Source organism: Cebidichthys violaceus, unplaced genomic scaffold (genome assembly GCF_023349555.1).
Source record: "Cebidichthys violaceus isolate CVI_PGR_0920_01 unplaced genomic scaffold, fCebVio1.0.p SCAF_20, whole genome shotgun sequence".
NCBI classification, from domain to species: Eukaryota; Metazoa; Chordata; class Actinopteri; order Perciformes; family Stichaeidae; genus Cebidichthys; species Cebidichthys violaceus.
Genome location: NW_027176373.1, coordinates 6812856 through 6832634, shown reverse-complemented (window position 1 = coordinate 6832634; position 19779 = coordinate 6812856). Strand labels below are relative to the sequence as shown.

At 38.5% G+C, this 19779-nt stretch overlaps 3 protein-coding genes across 3 annotated transcripts; all 3 read left to right on the top strand.

Annotated features, from left to right (window-relative positions):
- The first annotated feature begins 1169 nt into the window (after window positions 1-1169).
- si:ch1073-15f19.2 (T-cell surface protein tactile) lies at window positions 1170-6314 on the top strand. Its single transcript, XM_068715922.1, has 7 exons — window positions 1170-1306; window positions 1540-1872; window positions 2375-2484; window positions 2654-2810; window positions 4556-5038; window positions 5638-5743; window positions 5937-6314. Exons 1-7 carry the CDS (start codon window positions 1225-1227, stop codon window positions 6088-6090), a joined length of 1425 nt encoding a protein of 474 aa, XP_068572023.1. The 5' UTR covers window positions 1170-1224; the 3' UTR covers window positions 6091-6314.
- Window positions 6315-8181: 1867 nt separating this feature from the next.
- LOC137876711 (uncharacterized) lies at window positions 8182-12152 on the top strand. Its single transcript, XM_068716502.1, has 6 exons — window positions 8182-8279; window positions 8843-8941; window positions 9053-9095; window positions 9267-9391; window positions 9864-9922; window positions 10559-12152. The coding sequence occupies exons 1-6, from the start codon at window positions 8273-8275 to the stop codon at window positions 11057-11059; spliced, it is 834 nt and encodes a 277-aa protein (XP_068572603.1). The 5' UTR covers window positions 8182-8272; the 3' UTR covers window positions 11060-12152.
- A 5589-nt stretch (window positions 12153-17741) lies between these two features.
- On the top strand, window positions 17742-19357 carry timm10b (translocase of inner mitochondrial membrane 10 homolog B (yeast)). The gene is made up of 3 exons (XM_068715926.1): window positions 17742-18016; window positions 18105-18200; window positions 18464-19357. Exons 1-3 carry the CDS (start codon window positions 17990-17992, stop codon window positions 19103-19105), a joined length of 765 nt encoding a protein of 254 aa, XP_068572027.1. The 5' UTR covers window positions 17742-17989; the 3' UTR covers window positions 19106-19357.
- Window positions 19358-19779: the final 422 nt, after the last annotated feature.

The following is a 19779-nucleotide window of genomic DNA, read 5'->3' as shown; positions in this document are numbered from 1 at the left end:
TAATATGTGAAGAAGATAAAAGGAATAAAAGATGGACAAGCTGTTTGGATAACAGCATTTTGTGATACTAATAACAGTTATTATTTCTTTCTGATTGATTAATGAAATACTGCAACCCTAACTTTTGAAAACATGGCCACCCATTTATCAAATAAGTATATCAACAGGTTTATCTTGTATCCCTGAAGAACATTTCCACAATTCATCAAATTAGCACAGAAAATGCTGGTAATTAGGCAAAGTTATATGAAGCCATCTCTCGTGAAGCTACAGACAAATAATTCTTTAAGAATGAATTTATGCATTATAAGTTCAGTGTTCAATGTCTTACAGGAAGAATGTTGCTCATTATATTGTGAGGAGCTTTGTATAAGTTCTGCTCTGAGACATTAACCACAAACAAGCACAGAGGGCAAAACAAGGCTGTCATCTGAAGGACAGATGATGAATCAATTTATCACATTTTTCAAATATGTCATTTTTATTATTATTTTATGGAAGTTAGTGGCTCACCTTGAAAAGAAGATAAACCAAATGAGGGGAGGAGGAGATGATTTCCAGATTGAATTGTCTCTTGAGTGTGTATTGACCAACAGATGGAGTTATAAGAAACATGCACATCATAGATACAAAACGGCAGGTGTGTGTACGGTTTGTCTCTTTGTGTTGTGCCTACAAGAATCCATTTTTATATGTATTCATTCTCACATGAAGACATTGTACTAAATTAAACATTGAGTTACTTACAAAAATACAGTTCAAATAATTTAATTAATTAAAAACTACCTAATTTAATTTTCAACCTGCACATGTTTGGAATGAATGAAGTTTATTCAATAAAGCATTAATCTTTCAGTCTAGCTTGTGTTTGTGTGTTCCCTTGATATATTTCTTCATGGATGTTTTTAGATCCTCAGTGATGTAATAAAAAACTCAGTTAGTCATTTGTCTGTTAGTCTCAGATAAAAGATTAAATAATAATAAGCACTGCGGAGATTTACTTACTTACTTTACAGATACTATTGCAAGTATCTGCTTTGCACACAAGGTTTTCACCGCAAAGCTACAGCGCTACATATATGACTGACTCTGTGTGGCTTCCTGTGAAGATAGGTCTTCCTGTTCTCTGTCTCTCAGTCTCTACACCACTCTTTAACCTCAGTCGACAGTCTACTCTTTCTGTCTTGGCTGAATCCCTCAATAGAGTCAGCCCGATTGGTCGTAATGAGTTTGAGATGCTCAGACATGGCTAGAGGTACCCTGGAAACGGCCTTCTCTCTCCTGCTCCTTGCCTCAATTATACAAGGTAATCCTGGACCACATGTGCTTTAGACATGTAACATTCCAGCAACAATGGGATATTCACCATGGGTTGGAAATATGTATTGGCTTCTGGTGTGACAAGCTGCCTCAGTATAATGCTATGATTGTATCTGCCTGCATCCCAGCGGACTGCAGTCTGTAATACCAACTTCAAAGTGTAAGTGATTTTGTCTCTTCACTTTTCTTGCTTCCAATGCTATCTGATGTGCTCGACAGGGCTCCAGGGTGCTGAGGTGTTCTATCATAAAAGGATGGATGCAGTAGTGGGCCAGAACGTTACCTTGCCCTGCACTGTAAGAAACAGTCCTGCTCTCACGATTGTCAGTATTGAATGGATGAAGAACAAAAACACAAAGCTGGCTGTGTACAGCCCATATAAAGGACTCAATCTACTCTGGCCTAACGTCACCATGCAGATTGAGAATGCGTCGATGGGCTCCCATCTTCAACTTTACGGGGTGACAACACAGGACAGTGGTATCTATAGTTGTTACATTTCAAGTTTTCCTCTGGGCTCCATCTGGAAAGAAACAGTGCTAGAGATCAAAGGTAAGATGAAGGCAAGTATATTAAGCCATACACTACCACAACCAGACGCTGCAGGATAGAGATGTGCAGTAACTTTCTATCTTAATGTCCAATGCATATATTTCATGTTACTCCTGATTGCATCAGAGCGCCGTTCCTTTGCCAATCTCAAAACTTATTTTCTTCTGAGCAAATGTATGTAATAATTTCAAGAACACGTCTAAAGGCTTTGCTATCCATGTATTTTCATCCCTCTGTTTGGCCTACTTTTTTTTTTTTGCCTCATCACTCATTTAGTTGTCCAATGACGCAGGCACAATACACCCTTACCTTCTATTGAGCCGTAACGGAGCTGAAGGGGTGTTATAGACAAATTAGAGGCAGAAGAGGTTGTGTATGTGTATTGCATCTGTCAGAATTGTTTTTGCTAATAGTCATTTGCTGTATTCATTTTACAGCAGATGTTTTAAATAAGCATTATTGTGTTGTCAATCCAAATAATCTTACATTTTCTCTCTATTAGATGATGTTAATATAATGTGTGATGTGGATAGAGCAGTCAAGGTCCATTCTGGAGAAAATGTGACCATTAAATGCAAACTGTTCCCTGATGCAAAGTACAAATGGACCAAGGTATCGGAAAAAAATCTGTTAATCAGCCCATTTCTGACCTTACATGAATTTCATTTCATTCATTGAACGTCAAGATGATTTGATTAACTCTGACATCAAAATCTACAATACACAAAAAAACCTCTGTATGAAAAAAGGTATTTATATACATAATCTTGTTCTGCCCTAGAACAAGACGCTGGTGTCAGACAATGAATCTCTGGAGCTGTGGTGTGTGACTGATGCTCACGCAGGGGTTTATACACTAAGTGTCAACACAGGAAACACAAGTCTGCATAAAGACTTTATCATCACAGTGCTGACAGCAACCACAAGCTTAAGGACAGGTGAGCCTCTACATTTCTTTGCCGTTATTTCTCTCTTTGTGTAAAACTCAATTTCAGCATTTCCTCAGGGCTGGATTAACAATCTAGTAGAGGGACCAAGAGACTGACTGACTTAATAAACTGCACTGGACCAAAAAGCTGATACTTGACTTTTGATATTATACTGGAGCTCGCTCAATTTAATTTTTTAATTAGCTGAAAAGGAAAGAGAGATTCAAAGGATGTTGAAGCACTGTTATGAGGACGCACCAGTAACTGTGAATACATTTTGAGCTACAAAACTTTAAGAGTGAAACTGCAAATCAATTGACTCGTGGGATTCAGGTATACTGATGTATATGTATACTGATCCAAGCTTAACTAAAACAGTATACAGTTTTAAATTGTAAAACAACCAAACTGCATGTTGTCTGCCCCCACTGGTGATATAGTTTGGTATTGTTCCTTGTGTAGGAAAATAATCCTCAGCCGTCTTTTCTCTTCCTGTGTTCATGCTTCTCATGAGAATTTCAAACTGTAACAAAAGAAAAAACGCAAGCCACATAGATGTCAGAAGTCACTTCCTGCTCTTTCTTACCATTTACTTTCAAACCACAAGAACAAACACAGCAGAGTCTAAACATTGTCTCTGAATTATGACATGGGGTGAGAGCACAATCTGTTGGACATATAGGAGTAGTACAGTATGAAGGCTTGAAAAATACTGAATTTAGATGCTTGAAACACTTTGTATAAGATCACAGTGCATTGGGTTGTATTTAATATGCTTTTCTTAGTTACGTATCATCAAGCTGAAATTCACAATGGATATTTCCTGGTGTAGGGGGTGTAGAAAAAAAATAGTTGAAATCAACTGATGCACAACAGATTATCTAATGTATTCATTGATTAAGAATATGTTAACACCACACTATTGAATTTGCAATTCATGCCCACACCTTTGCCTCAGGACTCATGCCCATGGTTTCACAGCCCAGGTTCTTGAATAAGCCCCATTGATTATGCACAGAGTGGCCTCATAAATGCCAACTCTGTCCATGTTTTAATGATGTACAACTGTGCACTGGGTATTTTAAAGTTTTGTAGTGCATCACTTACAGTTTCTACTCCACATTCAACTTTCCAATGTGAAGCTTGTTAAAAGGAATTGTTCAACATTTTGGGAAATGTGAACAAAAACCAAGATGTAAAATCGCCACTTGCCATTTTACTGGAGGTTAAGTGCTGGACTATTTCTTAGCCAGTAGCAGTTGCCAGACAACCAGCAGAGACTCCAGGAAGTTATACTGCACCTGCTGAAAAAATACTTCCAGCCCAGGATTTGACTCTTTTTACTCCTGTAAAACTACAACCCATCAGTTTCACATTTCTGTTTGTTCGGATTAAACAAACTAGACTTAACCTGCAGAGGTGCTCGTAAGCAGATTGTCAACAAACAGTTTCCAGTCTTTATGCTTAAGCTAAGCAGCTACATTTTTAACTTAGAGATACGAGTGACATTGAACTCTTGGCAAGAAAGCTGTTAAGCGTATTTCCCAAATATTACTTGAATGCCGCTAACATGTACAGTTTCCTGGCTACAGTTTGTGAATCCATGTGCAGTTTACCATGTCAAGTATTTATTTTTCTGACAAGTAAACACTGTGGAGCTTCAAAAAAGTAGGTATTTGATGCAGTGCCAACAGCAAAACAGTGCAGTCTATGGTTGCTGACAACATATTTAATCCATGTTTTGCTACTTTCAGATGTTGCGACAGTGCCACCACAGTCTAATGTAACTGAGGAGGGTTTGATCGAATCAACAGACAGCGGCCTTACCACATCACCGGCCACTGGGCTTTCAACAACTGATGCCAATGTAGCTTGGACCATGAATATGAGCACTGATGTAAAAGATGATAATCCTAACTCCAGAAATACTACAGCTGAAGAGTATATTACCTCTTTAACAAATTCTACACATGTCAGTGTCACGTTATCCCCTATCACACACACTGACCCCAATCACTTTAACAACTCCACTGATCAGGAGATACACCCAACTCACAATTTCAACACATCAGTGGCCAGCAATCTCTCCACAACTTCAAGTTATGGTAATAAGGTTTTCAGATCAACATATGGGACGAAGAATGAGTCCATGGGAGGCAATCCTGGTGCAGCCCCAACTCTGAGCACTGGAACTACAACGATAGTCATTGAGGATGAAGGTGACACAATTGATCCAGGTTGGCAAATTTGTTACATTTCCCTCCCATGAATAAAACATTCCAAGGATAGAATCTGTGACCATTATCAACCATACTACGACCTGAAAAAAGGCTTTTTAGCGATGCTCTCAGATTGTTTTGGGCACATTATTTGCTCTGGGGTCTGCGAGCAGCAGATGTGCCAGAAAGAATACAATAAAAAACTTTTCAATGCAGCAAATAACTACTAACAACAGAACTAAATGCTCAAAGGCAAGACCCTCTTAAGAAAAATAAAGATGAATAACAGCCACAGTTTCTTTGATTTCACCATCTGTATCTTCATCACATATGAAGGCTTTGCAGATTCCAGTTTTATCAGCCTCAGGCTAGATGCATTTTAAAAAAAAGGTAGAAATCTTGTTAAAAAGAGTGCAACCTGCTGAGGGGGAGGATGGCATGACACTTTTCTTCTGCCTCTGGGCAAAACGCTTTTGTAACTTTACATTTATTATCAATATGTATTGGAGTCTGCAGGGTTTCACCAGAGCAAGCTGATCGATATCTTAGAAACATATCTTTTGCTGTTGCTGTCCCCCAAAATGACACTATTTCCCCTCACTGAATTTGCTTCTCAGGTACTGGTGGTGCACGGAGTCATCTGTTGTGGTTAATCATCGTTCCATTCCTGGTATTGATAGCTGCGGCTGGCTTTCTCTACTTGAGACTAAAAAGGAAGGAGAGGTAAAACTCTCATTAACTATCCATGCAACTATCCTCTACACCTGCTTGTATTTATTCAGGGTCATGCACTGGGTGAACCTCATATCTCTCATTTTTACCAATAGAAACACATGATCTATAAAAACGGCATGCTTTTTGGATACAACAAATTTTCTAGCAATGGAAAGAGTCAATATTCATGCTCTCTCTGCAGGATGAATCTACCGCCTCCGTTCAAACCCCCTCCTCCTCCAGTCAAGTATACATCTGCAAGGCACCATGAGATTTCAACACAGCCTTTCCACACTTCAAGATGCAACTCTGTGACAGAACTTAAAGATATGAAACAAATGGTTATCAATGTATAATGTCTAATATATTTCCAATGACAGTTGATACATTGCAAGTTATTGTGGGGATATAGTGTGTACACTGTATCCTATTTTGGTTACATGCAGAATTATAAAGAGTATCACTTGCAGTTATGGTCAGTTGAAACTGCAGTTCCAATACAGACAATTGTACAAATATGGGCTTTGTGTGTAACTGGGTTGGGTTCTATGCTTTTTCTATATAAAGTGGTGTAAAGTCATGTGTCTGTCATTTGAAAATATAAGCTGGTTTAATTTGACTCTGGGCAGCTGTGGCTCAGAGGTATAACGGGTTGTCTTTAAATCAGAAGATTGGCTGCATGGACACTTAACCCCAAGTTGCTCCCCAAAGCTGTGCCTATGAAAGAATGGGTGTGAATGGTTAGTTAGTCCTGATGGCCAGGTGGCACCTTGCATGGTAGCCCCTGCCATCAGTGGGTGAATGACATGTAGTGTTAAAGCGCTTTCAGTGGTCAGAAAACTAGAAAGGTGCTATACAAGTACAGTCCATTTACCCTTTAAATTGACTTTGAGCAATTACACAGACGGTGCTTGTGTTACTTACATTCTTTAATGGTATTCTTGCCATATTATATGTTCACTGCATCTTTCTAATAAAGTCAACTATATCTTATGCAGCAATGAATAAACATTTTAATTCCATATAAACTCTGAACTATATGGCTGATTTACTTTCCAATTCTGTCTTTCATCTCTTATAGCTGCAAATTAGGTTTTCTTGCCCAGATATCCAATGGGTTGCTTTTAATTATTGCAGCTGTTTAGTGCTAATGCAGCAAACTGACAGACACATTTATATCAAAGACCACTGTTGTCCACATGTACCACAGAGTGACACTGGACTACAAAGTGGGACCTTAACCACAAACCACATAGGCTAAATGTCATAACAGCCACTTGACACCATCTCTCTCTCTCTCTCTCTCTCTCTCTCTCTCTCTCTCTCTCTCACACACACACACACACACACACACACACACACACACACACTCCTCACACTCTCTCTCTCTCTCTCTCTCTCTCTCTCTCTCTCTCTCTCTCACACACACACACACACACACACTCCTCACACACTCTCTCTCTCTCTCTCTCTCTCTCTCTCTCTCTCTCACACACACACACACACTCCTCACACACTCACTCTCTCTCTCTCTCTCTCTCTCTCTCTCTCACACACTCTCTCTCACACACACACACACACACACAGGAAGTGGGTATTGGAAATTTTAATATAGCTTTTCATATTTTTGAGTATTTACAGGTTTTATATAAAAAAATATTCTTATGTGTTGATCATCTCTTCGAGACTAAAAATGTAGTTTCTCTCTCATTCACTCTCTCTCTCACACACACACACACACACACACACACACACACACACACACACACACACACACACACACACACACACACCTATACTGAGAGACCTTTCAAAGCGGCTTTTTTTTTTCTTTCTGATTTTCCAACCACAGTAGCAAAACCACAACGTACTCTGTGTAAGACAAATTACATTCTTGACATCTATAGCTCTGAAGCCCCATGCACACAGACAACCCAAATAATACATAAAGCTCAATTGTACTGTATTCAAACCAAATTCACCTGTGTGCACCTTCTCGCTTTGAGGAAAGTGATATATGAGTTCACCACAAGTGTAACTATTTATTTTAGGGTTAAGTTCAGAATTAGGTTTAGTAAGTTAGGGCTACAAATGTGGGTTGAATCTTTTTGAATTTACAGAACAGATAAAAATACTTAGCTCACAAATAAATAAAATGAAAATGCCAATTATGTTTTTAGGGTGCAAAGTTGTTTTTGCTTGTTTGTTTATGTGCTGACATTTTATTACAACAATAAATAACATTGAACTTGCTAATGAGATATTAACCATTTTCATCTTTAGATAGTCATCTATTTTAGATTGTATTGTACCTCACAATGGGATCGAGACTGGGTGCCTCAGAATGAGGTTACTTTGCTTCCTGTTTGTAACTGAAGAGCAGGCAGTTTTCAAAGCACTGTGACAAGAGAGAGGTAACTAAGGCAAAGTAAAAATAGACTACAGTGTAGCTCACCTCACTGACTAAACACGTTGACGCCCTGTAGTCTGAGAGCAATCGTGTCAGACAGACAACTTTTTGTTCAAGACGACTGGAACATGTCAGGTAGGATCTCCTCAAATTAGATTTAGATCTACAACTTGTATCTAATATTGTTACTTTGCACTGGTCTTAATGTTGTATCCCATATCGCTTTTACCACAAAAACTTTCTAAAGCGCATGTCACAGAATATGGCAGCACAAACTGTGAAACAGCAGTGAGATGATAATCATAATGCTCTTTTTACTGTAGTATAGTATTCACATGCTACCTTGTTTTGTCGATGTCAGTAGGCCCTACGTAGCGTTATCATACCATGTGGCACACATTTGATGCTTTTTCATCAAATGTATTCAACTTAGAAATTGAGATCAATTTACAATACAATTGTGGTTACAGTTAAAAGAATGATTTTCCTGTGAAATTTGCCATTATTGTTTAGCTGAAATTGGTACAGTGCGTAGAATGAACAACATTTTATAATGGCTGCTTTCGTTTTTTCCTTTAAATTTCTCATCTTAAAAGTCAGGGTTTAGAATTGTAGAAGCTTTTACTTACATCTTTGTTTGTCAGAAAAATAAAAAATAAAAACTAGTGAGTTGGAGTCGTTTTGTGTTTGTCTTTTAGATGACGCTGTAGCTCTGGTGCTGTTATCTCTGGCCTTGTTCATCTCTTTGTGTCTCAATGTCATCTTCTGCATCAGACGAAGCACCAAATTGTGTAGAGGTACTGTATGGTTACACGTAAATTGTTTTTTCAAATGTGGTCACCACTGATTGTAAACCTCTCAGCTTTTACAAGGCATACGTCAAATTGCTAAATATTTTGTTCATACAGACACAGACAAGTGCTGCCTCAAACACATTTGTACAGCAGAAAGGTATGCTTTTTATTTATTTATTTAATGACGCTTAAACATGTATGCATGTCTGCCAATTATTATTTAGTTCAATACATCTTCATTTGTAGTTAGTAATAAGTATTCTTTTTAATGTTCAAATGACATCTTATTATAGAAAAATACTTTTTGTTCTTCCATATCTTGATGAAGCCCGTCACAAGATGAAGGACATTATTTTCATAACCTCAATGATGATGAGCAGCAGGAAAATCCCCACAATCATCATGGGCAACAGGATAATCCAATCTACGGTAACATCAGCTCAGAAAGAAGAGGTGAGCACTGCCTGCATTCTGTGAACTTCAAGAAATCACTGAATTTTTCTTGGAATGCCAGTAAAACACAATTATATTTGTATAATGTGTCTACTAAATTTTTCATAATAATTACAATATAAATGTTCATTTTATGTGTGTTTGCAGACAGTATATTATTACAAATGCCATGTGGCCAAGTTTTAGAAACATTCAGTGTGTTTTGGATGGATCAATTCCATGCAGGTTACACTTTAGATACATGCATAAATAAATGCATTTGGATTCAAACTGTATCTCCTTTTCAACCACTGTTTAAATTCCTGTCATTTTATAAATTTAGCTGTGTTTGTTCAAATTAAATTATAACATTTAGTCAGATGAACCTTTAAAAATCTAGATATTTGTCTTCTTATTTGTGAAGTATATGTGTGCCTATTGTGATTAGAACAATGTCAAACAGATGACCAAATCCTGTGTTTCACTTGTTCAGATTCTGTAGAGGTTTGCTATGAGATAATGACCATGCAACAGACAAGAGATCGTATGAAGGTAACTGCTTTGACTGTATGTTCAGACTTCGGTCTGTGATGATATTACGTACTATATTATATACTATGTGATGTAGCATTCTGTTATACCCTTAGCCCCAAATTGTTGTATGAATGATTAGTTAGAGTCTTGTGGGCAGCTGGCACCTTGCATGGTAGCCCCTGCCTTCAGTGTGTGAATGGTTGTTAATGGGTGAATGTGTTGAATCCAATACGGAAGATGAAATGTAGTTAATATAATATGCACTAAAGCAACAGCTGGTTTTATGAGTTGTTTACTAAGTATAATCCTATTCTAGACCAGTCACTTGACTATAATTTGTAAATGCTGGTAATCTAGTATATTTATTGTTACATTCACACTGAAACTAAAATGTGATAGCATGTATTTGGTGCAAAAATACACACGCACAGTGCAGACCAGTTCAAACCCATGCTGACAGATTTGCTTTCAAAACGGAAGGCAGCACCAAAGACATTGTGGTAAATGAAACACAATTAAGCACATTCTAAAAATAAACCAGACTTACAGAAATACATGAGAACCTTCCGCCATAAGATCTAGAATACATCATTGAAAGTGCTGCAGCTTTTTTTGTTTACTAATGAAAATATTTTGTCTTGTGTTTGACACAAGTCTTTACAGCCTGAACTGAATTATGCCTCGCTGGATCTAAAGATGGCAAAGAAACGCATGAAGAAGACCACCAGCCACCAGCAAGGCCACGCTCAGGGACGAAACAAACTTCAAGATGAGCTGCCAGTCCATCTCACACCCCCTGTGAATTCCTTCTTGGACGTGGAAGCAGACATGGATGCTCACCTTCCTTCCAGAGACACCAGCACCCTGGTTTCACACAGTAGCATCTACCTGAACAGTCAACAGATAGCTCAAGAGACAGAGGAGATGGAAAGAGAATGGGGCATAAACATGGAGAGGGAGGATGTGGGTTGGGAGGGAATAAGGAGGGAGGATGGGCAAAGTACAAAGTGGAAAGGAGAGCAAGGAAATGAGGAAAGAAAAAATAGACAAGACAGTAATGGGAGTGTATGCACACAGCTTACAGAGTCAGAGGCTATTCAGAGTGGCGCGGATCGTTTCATCAGCAGCTTTAGCCATGATAACCAACAGCATTAGACAGACATCATATTACGACGGTTACAATTGAATAAGAAACCTGAAAAAGCAAAAGTGACTGTCCATTACAATGTCTGCAAGGATGAAAACTATGTCACCTTCAATATTCAACAAGCTTTGCGCAATTTCATTTCCACTCCCCACACTGAGCATCTAAGGAACAAAATGTGTACCTTTCTGCGCAGAGGAAGTAATCAATGTACAGGATATACAGAGAGAAGGAAACTGGCTGACATTTAGAGGTCAAGGGCCACATGGAAATTTTCTATTTATTGCGAAAGACAATGAAAACATCACAGGACACGAAAGATCTTTCATTGTTTTGATGTCTCATAATCATACATCAACAGATGTCTCAGAAATGTGTGAAGGAAAAAAAATCATACATTTGTTTTCCATGCTGTAGGCGATAGCCAAGCTTTGAAACTTTCTTGAATAAATGTTGCCTAAGCATATGTAAATCAACTTTTCACTTATGTAATGACTGTAGATAAATGTTAATATGAAGATACATTTAAGCATAAGAAAGTAGGATTTATAAGTAATGACATTTTATGTTCCTGTGGGCATATACTCATGTAAATGTCACCCACAGAAGATGTTCCACTTCAAAGTTACGATAATGTTCATTAGCTTCATAATCTATTGCATGTGTGAGCTAATGCGCCGTCTGCTAAAAGTGTTATTTTCCTCTCTGTAATCTCCACTTGGGGAGGATAATTTACTGCCCTGTTATCTGCTGAGGGAGCTGAGCTCTGAAGTGAACTTAGCAGTCAGAGACCTGCAAGCCGACCATGGCCTCGTTCCCCTCTCCGGATTACACAAATAAAAAGGCACTATTAGTAACTGTCATTTCTTGGTAAGAAAAAACCTGGAAATATTTGCTTTGTCTTCCATAGAGACTTCCACTTCACCTTTGTCATGTTAAAGTTGTAATTAGTAGCATTTTGTCATATGTAAATTATCAGCTACAGTTTCAAACATAGGTATAGGTACCATAAGCAATTGAAACAATCGCGAAGAATCCTTACTCGTTGTGTCTGTGTCGTCTGCTCTGTGTCTGTAAGTTCACCAATGTGCCGGCATGCTTCATTAAACTCACACCACCACAACAACAACTTCTGAACTGGACTTTCTTCAACAGAACACGCAAATTAAAATGCATCCACGTGACAAAAGCTATGGTCAGAGCAAGTGACGTACTGTCATATCTTAAAAAAGACCAGGTGGAAGAACCCAACAAACACAGGACTTTCAACCACAAGACCAGTGCACGACACCAAGTGTCCCAAAGTGTTGTTGTGGTTTTATTGCCTAAACCTAACTTCTGCTTTTTAAGGTAATGATGATGATGATGATGATGATGATGATGATAACAATAGATTTGCATTTCATGGACCAATGAGACAGTTGTTTTCGTCTGTCCAAAAGTCCAAATTAATTGAATTAAAAATAGATTTCATAATTTCCAAAATTCACAAAAGGTTTTTTATGTAACAAATCCAAATTTGTTGGCAAATAATTGTTTGTTCTTTGACTTGCTACATACAAGGGATTACGGAACCCATATTAATGTGGCGGTCTAGCAGCAAGATTCATTTGAAAACCTCAATAGAAGCTTTGAATGTAAAAGAAATAAAAAATAATAATGATTTGGTACAGCCCTAGTATTGGGTCTCATTCACAAATATATGCATGTGCATAAGCAAATGTTCTTCTTATTTTGCAGCTAAAATAAGTGCACACGTAAAAAATTACTGTTGGATTCATGACATGTGCGCAGCAGCCAATCTTGTTCTGACCACCGTACATACAGTATGTTAGTGAAATAGAATCAAATCTAAATTGACTGGTGTCGTGCATGCCCACTATTCTCAATCAGCATACTGCCACGCCCCCATTTTCTTTATAAGGAAATACATTTGTCTCGAGGTTTATCATAGAGAAAGCACTGAAGCTGTTGTGAAAGAGAGTTGCATAGCCTCTAAAGCAATTAACAACTACTGAAGAAATTGAGACAATCACCAACATTTCCACGGAAGTGATACAACAAAAAAAAATAGCTTGAGCTGTAATAACAGAGGCGGTGATTGTTGTATCGCCTGAGATAAAGACCTTGGCTCAAGTAAAAAAAGAAATTGTTTAATATTAACATTGCGAAAAAGAATGACAGACCAGAAGAAGAAGAAGAAGAAGAAGAAGAAGAAGAAAACGGATAGGAGGACTTTGACCACCTGATCAGTCAGCCAATGACGCAATTATTGGACAAACATCCATAAGTGGGATGTGCCCAATAAATACGATTAAAGTGAGAACATCCAGCAAGGACCCATGTATATTCAGACTGTTTGAATCTGGTAATTCCAGATAAAAATCAGGCTACATTAATATTATTAGCATTATATTAATTGTAGAACTAGATTCCAGTGGTGGCTGTAAAAATCAGACTCATATTCCAACCACTATTCCAACCAATAACTCCACAGCATTGTAAAGTTCAAATGTTCAAATTTATTGATTAAAGAGATGTAATTTCCAAAACTTACATTTTTATCCAACAAAATAGTCAAGCTATATTTGTTGTCTTTAAGACTTTCAAAAGTAGTATTTTCCAAACTTTTTTTAAGGGTGATGGTGTCATAAAAATTTGACAGACATTTAAAGATTTAAATCTAAAACCTCAACAGAAGCTTAGAAAAAAATGTCATTCACATTAATTGATTAGGATGAAAGGGCATCAAATATTCCCAAGACTTGAAAAATGTGGTTTGAACATGAGATGCATTTCATTTAAAAGGTGCGTTTACATTAAGAAAGCCTGACTGCATGCTTCATTAGTGCGTATGAATCATCTGAGCCCAATTAAAAAATAGTTTAAGCATAAATTCAGATGAGAAATGTAACTATCATGCGTTACGCTACTCATTACAACCAAAATACAATCTGATTACTCTAATACTCTAAAAGTCCAAAGTACAGTGGAGGTAAACTAAAAGCCATCACAGAGTTTGGCCAACCAAAAAGAACAGAGAGGGACCACATACTGGTTCACGACGTGAAGAGAAAGAACAAAGGCGTGGTAGGCTTTTAAAACCTGGTCCAACACAGCTGCTGAGACCGATCTCTTAACGAGGAGTCTGCTAGGAGAGCAGCTGCTGTCAATCAAGAGGACTGTCTATCAAATTGCCTCTCAGTCAACCAGAAACACAAAATGAATCAAAAAAATACTAAATTCGTTGCTTATATCATAGAATAGGTTATGTTAAGTAGATTTTCCATTTGCTCACTTTCAAGAGAGCATTGAGGAGAGAATGGACTTTGGTGCTTAACTTCCGCCATCAGATGGAAACTTTGAATTCTCTCATTAGTATTACAAATTAATTGCTGAGATAAAGCTATTGAAATTACAACCTTGCCATGTGCATATTTATGGAAAAAGGTTACTGGTAATGATGTAAAAGGTAGAATATGCAGCATTTCCTTAAAAAAACATTCACATGAACACCCCCTGAAGTCATAACAACAACTCGGAAACAGCTTACGTGTTGTTTAAGCACTCTGAGCAATAAAACAACACTTCTTCTTTGTAAAGTCCATGTTGCTTTCATATTATGAGTTAAATTAAAACACTAAGGTCAGAAAAATAACTTCCCAACTCAGGTTAATGGGACTATCCGAGGAGTATATGCATTGTCGGCTTTCAGTTTTCTTATGAATTGCTTCTGGGCCCTGCCGGAAAGAACGCTGCTGTCCAAAACTGTTAAGTTAGCTGACTGCAGCTTTCAAATTTCAACTTCTTCTGCAGCTGACTGTCTGATCTCAAAGGCTGTGGGTTTTTGGCAAGCAGTCGTTTCGTCCTAAAATCTGCTAAGTGAAATAAAGTTATAAAGTAAAAATGTCCAGTTTTATTCCAACAACGTGGACAGCAGGTCAAACAAGCTTTGCAAATCTGCTGGCACAACTGTGTGCCCATCTTTACTTCCTAAACACACACTGTGTTTGTAACCTGTTCAACTGTTGCCTGTTGAATTAAGATTTTCATCTATTTTGAATTATGATTTTGAAACATTCACACATTATTATGTGGCACTTACACCATTTCAATAAATCATTTGTCATACATGATGTCAAGTGTTTCCAATTTCTAACGAGTTGACCACTGGACTGATCAAACATTTTTGTACTGCCCATTTTAAAACTTATTTCGGATCCATTTGTTTAGTTAAGTAATGGTTCGACTGAGCCTTTCCCTCATTCCTAGTGTTTTCTGTTTTACCCCTGTGTTTCTTGTGTGGTCCCCTGTTTGTTCTCTCTCTGTCTATGTGTGTTTGTCTAGGCGTGCCACTCAACTCTTCTGCTATTAATCAACCATCTACTCATCAAGCTCCTGCAGTACATTTTCCCCGGCTCTACACTCCCATCTTTGCCACATCATTCAGGTTGCCAATATGGTACAAATGCTACTGCCAGTTTCAAGTTTTGAGTTTCATCCTCCTGTTTGTCTGAACCGTGTATAATCCTGTATCCATGTGCTTCAAGTCCCTTCTCTGCCTGTCGCGCCCATCGCCTTGCCAGTCTGCTTTCCATCCTACAGTGCTGCTCTCTTTGTCTCCCCTGCTCCACCGTTAATTCTGGATCCACTCTCACCAACACGGATGGCACCAACTGTGCCATCCGTGTGTGGATGAATGATTAGAATAAAATCTGATGAACAGGTGGCCCGTTGCATGGCAGCATTTGCCATCAGTGTATGAATGGGTCAATGTTTGCAGGTAAAGAGCTTTGAGTGGTCAGGAGAATAGAAAGCAAATGCACTTACCGATATCAAATGTTAATAATGTTAAAAGATTTTCCTAAGGGCTATTTTACAACTGTTTTGATGAACAGGTGATTATGTTGATATATTCAGAAACCATTAAATAATCTTGAAAAGTACATAATGTTAGACAATCGGTGAGAGGATGCCAAAGACACATGAGCAGTGTTTTGATGTCAAAATATTCTGAACTGAGGAAGCTAATTTCCGTAAAAGAAATGAATAAGATACTGTGAACTTTTGAAGCTATTGTAATAACAACCTTGACTTGCACATAATTGCATTGAAACCCATGAATTTTTATTTTGTTTTAATCTCACAGGAGTGAGGTGCTGTCACTATGATGGCAGGGTTGTGAGAATGTTATGTTGTTAAACAAAAGTTATTGAATTCTGCAATGAGTCATATCGCACTTGTAAGACAGTTCCTAACTACGCCTTTAGTCAGTTGGTTAGACATTCAGTTCTTTGCGCTCTCCACTGTCATCTTTGGTGATTTTGAGTGGATCAAAACTGTGAAATGTCTGCCTAAATTAGTTCAACATCATATCCCAAAGCTGTGAGAAATCGAGGCTCTAACACATATTGAAGATAACAGCTGCAAAAACAGACAAATGTCAAAAATTAAACTCCGTCAGCCCGGTCAGACTGGTCTCATCCAGCACTCTTAGCAAAACCTAAGAAAAAGTAATGCACTGTAATTCATATATCCCACAATTTAATATTGTATCCACATTATCATGAACGAACAAGTATAAAGACAGCAAAAGCAACAATGTTTTGACTATCAAGTGATACAATTAGCTGAATCTTCCGGAACCATGGGCCCATATAGAGAAAGCGCACTAGCATTTCCTTTTATCCCAAACTCAGTCTGAGGGGCTCTTTGAAAATGAACGGCGGCACAAAAGTATATCTGGTTTTGGCTATGAGTGCATTTTACTACTTTTAGGATCTAATGATTTTACATTAGGGGTATTTGAGTGTTCATACTGGTAAGTTGATTTACCTCAAGAAAAATGATGTGAGTTACAGACTAATCTTTCCAAATGTAGGTCTGTTTGGGCCCCAGGAAGAGCGTAAGGTTTTGAAGCAAAATATTATAGTGGCCGAATCGTGGAATTACAACAGTGCAAAATGCATACATTTCAAACTAACTTGCCAGAAGGCCAACTGTAGATAATAAGAAAAATATATCTAAATATATATATATATATAAAAAAAAATAGAAAATAGGAATATCTAAGGCACAAATTCTAATTGTATAATACTTCACATGCAGGCAATGCATGCCGTTACAGTTGTTATGGCCTTTTTGTTGGTTTAGCATTTAGTGGATTTTATGTACTTTATGTGTAAAATAATCAAAATAAATATGATATATGTCCTTACCTAAAACGTTCTGTCATAAGTAAAGAATCCAAATATAAAATAGTGTAAAATCTTTTTACAAGATGTTGATAATACATTTAGAACCATCAGCAGGTTGAGCTGTGCAAAAAGTAAAGTCTGTATTAAAATCATCTTAAAATTTCTTGAGAAAATACTTTGCAGGTTAAACCTTGTATAATTTTAAAGGAAATTTGTATTTGTGTAGAAATAAACAAACTTTTATCCAAGGGGGATTCACTACGAGGTGTAATTAAATAAGTCTTTGTGACAACTTCACATCGAAACAGAGAGCAAACAGCTCTGTTATTATTCATACAGGAAGGTGAGGTTGTTAACCTTAATAATAACCACCAAAGAGATCCGGTACAGCACCAACAACTGCACCACTTGGAGACGCTAAGGGCGAAGTTGAAACGCTTTGTGTCGCCACTTTAATTATGACCGAGTGACGCGTCTTCCTGCTCGTAGACGATCTTTGTTGCAAAAATGGCAGCGCGCATGTGAATGTCATGCCATCTTTACACTATTTCTTGAATCAGTTCGTGTTTTGGTGCGATTAGTTGATACGTTGAAGCTGACATCTAAATTACGTCTTGCGGAAGTGTGGTGTCGTTCACCCTCAGACAGCTAAAGATCAGGGAATCCATAACCGGCTTGATTCAAGCTCTCGATGTTAGCATTTTAGCTAACTATAACATTGAGTTAACTTCAGACGGAATCACGATGGATACTGACCAGCAACTGAGAAATGTGAGTCTCATTCAGATTCAATGGCAGATGCATTGGGGCTTATTTGTAAAAGTTTGATTGTGACTTTGGGTGATTGTGTCTCTTACAGCTGCGGGATTTCCTTCTGGTTTACAACCGCATGACTGAAACTTGCTTCCAGCGATGCAGCAGCAACTTCAACTACAGAAACCTCACCATGGACGAGGTACGAAAGCTGGAAATCATATAGATTATACATGTGTGCATATAACCATGCATAACACGGCCAAAAGTATATAGACACACAAACATGACACACCCATATGTCCGTGGTGAATATCTGTGGACTCTGTTTATATACTTTAGGCCATATAGTGTTCAGGGAACACTTAAGGCTGTATTTGTACTGCACCTTTCTAACCTGTTTTGTTACAAAGTGCTTACTTTAAGTTGTCCACTCATCGTCGCCGATTGCTGTTGTCTTTCCAGGAGAAATGTGTGGACAGCTGCGCGGGGAAGCTGATTCGCTCCAACCACCGTCTGATGGGCTCCTACGTGCAGCTGATGCCTCGGATGGTGCAGCGTCGGATGGAGGAGATGGAGAGCAAGGCAGCAGAAAGTGCCAAGGCAGCAGAGGCTGCCGCATCTGCATACGTGGAGCCTCCTGCCGCAGAGGCCTCACCAGCTTCTCAAACCCCCGTCACCTTCTCTCAGCCTCCACCAGTAGCTCCACTGTTGGATCAACCGTTTACCCCAATGACGATTGACGATGCTGGACCAGAGGTCTTAAAGCCAGTAGGATTGAGTATTCCGGTTGAGCTTGACGCTGCCATGTCCAATTCCACAGCGGCGTCAGAAGTCAAATTATCAGCCGCCACACCGCTCACACCTGTGATTGAAACAGCGAGTTTCTCTGTGCTTAATGAAGCTGGACCATCTTTTACAGCAGGCTTTCCTCTGCCGCCAATAGCTGGTGCCCAATTTGAGTCTGAGATCTCAGCGCCTGTATTCACGGCGTCTAAACCAGATGTGCCCGTGTCAACAGTAGCTGCACCTACAGTGTCTAAATCCATGGAAAGCCTGTCAGGCCAGCAGACGGCCCCAGAGGTTGCCCCGCCGTCAGGGCAGTAATGATGGCCGGACTGGGTGTGTCTCCGGAGGTTAAACTGTAGTGATGTGGCCTCAACCCAAATGTGGCATTCGCTGTATTGCTGAAAAGAATGGCTGATTAATAGATTGACATGAACTATACAATAACATTTCAACTATTGTTACATATGAACCCTTTATGTCATGTAGTCTGTTTCTGAGTTTATTCTCTCGAATGTCAACAGTTGATGCTTTTCTGTTTAATAAAATGAACCCCTATGGTGACAAAACATAGTCAAGCATGTCACTCTTGATAAGACTATATAGTTATTTCTGACAGTATTGCAAAGTGTCCGAAATGTTAACAAAAACAAATATGCAGACATTACAATCATAGGTGTAAATGTTTTGTGATAAGAGGCAAAACGTGTGTGTGTGTGTGTGTGTGTGTGTGTGTGTGTGTGTGTGTGTGTGTGTGTGTGTGTGTGTGTGTGTGTGTGTGTGTGTGTGTGTGTGTCAGTTGAAAAATGATGGTTTAGTGACGGCAGTGACATTGCCGATCCCCAAGCTGCCTCCTTGATCGTAGAGGCTTGATCATATTTTGACTTCAGTCTGGACTTCCAGCAGCCCGGAGGTCTCCATCTGAGGACACCCTGAACACACGTTTCTAAAAACAGTTTGAAAGGTGATCATTTTCCATAATAATAAAAAATGAG

Excerpts from the sequence above, each read along its gene's own strand:
- LOC137876711 (XM_068716502.1), top strand. Across the intron at positions 9,096-9,266 it reads CACATTTGTACAGCAGAAAG|CCCGTCACAAGATGAAGGAC; the intron begins GTATGCTTTTTA and ends ATCTTGATGAAG. Across the intron at positions 9,392-9,863 it reads CATCAGCTCAGAAAGAAGAG|ATTCTGTAGAGGTTTGCTAT; the intron begins GTGAGCACTGCC and ends TCACTTGTTCAG.
- timm10b (XM_068715926.1), top strand. The coding sequence starts at position 17,990 with ATGGATACTGACCAGCAACTGAGAAAT. Across the intron at positions 18,017-18,104 it reads CTGACCAGCAACTGAGAAAT|CTGCGGGATTTCCTTCTGGT; the intron begins GTGAGTCTCATT and ends TGTCTCTTACAG. Across the intron at positions 18,201-18,463 it reads GAAACCTCACCATGGACGAG|GAGAAATGTGTGGACAGCTG; the intron begins GTACGAAAGCTG and ends TTGTCTTTCCAG.
- si:ch1073-15f19.2 (XM_068715922.1), top strand. The coding sequence starts at position 1,225 with ATGAGTTTGAGATGCTCAGACATGGCTAGAGGTACCCTGGAAACGGCC. Across the intron at positions 1,873-2,374 it reads AACAGTGCTAGAGATCAAAG|ATGATGTTAATATAATGTGT; the intron begins GTAAGATGAAGG and ends TCTCTCTATTAG. Across the intron at positions 5,039-5,637 it reads AGGTGACACAATTGATCCAG|GTACTGGTGGTGCACGGAGT; the intron begins GTTGGCAAATTT and ends TTTGCTTCTCAG.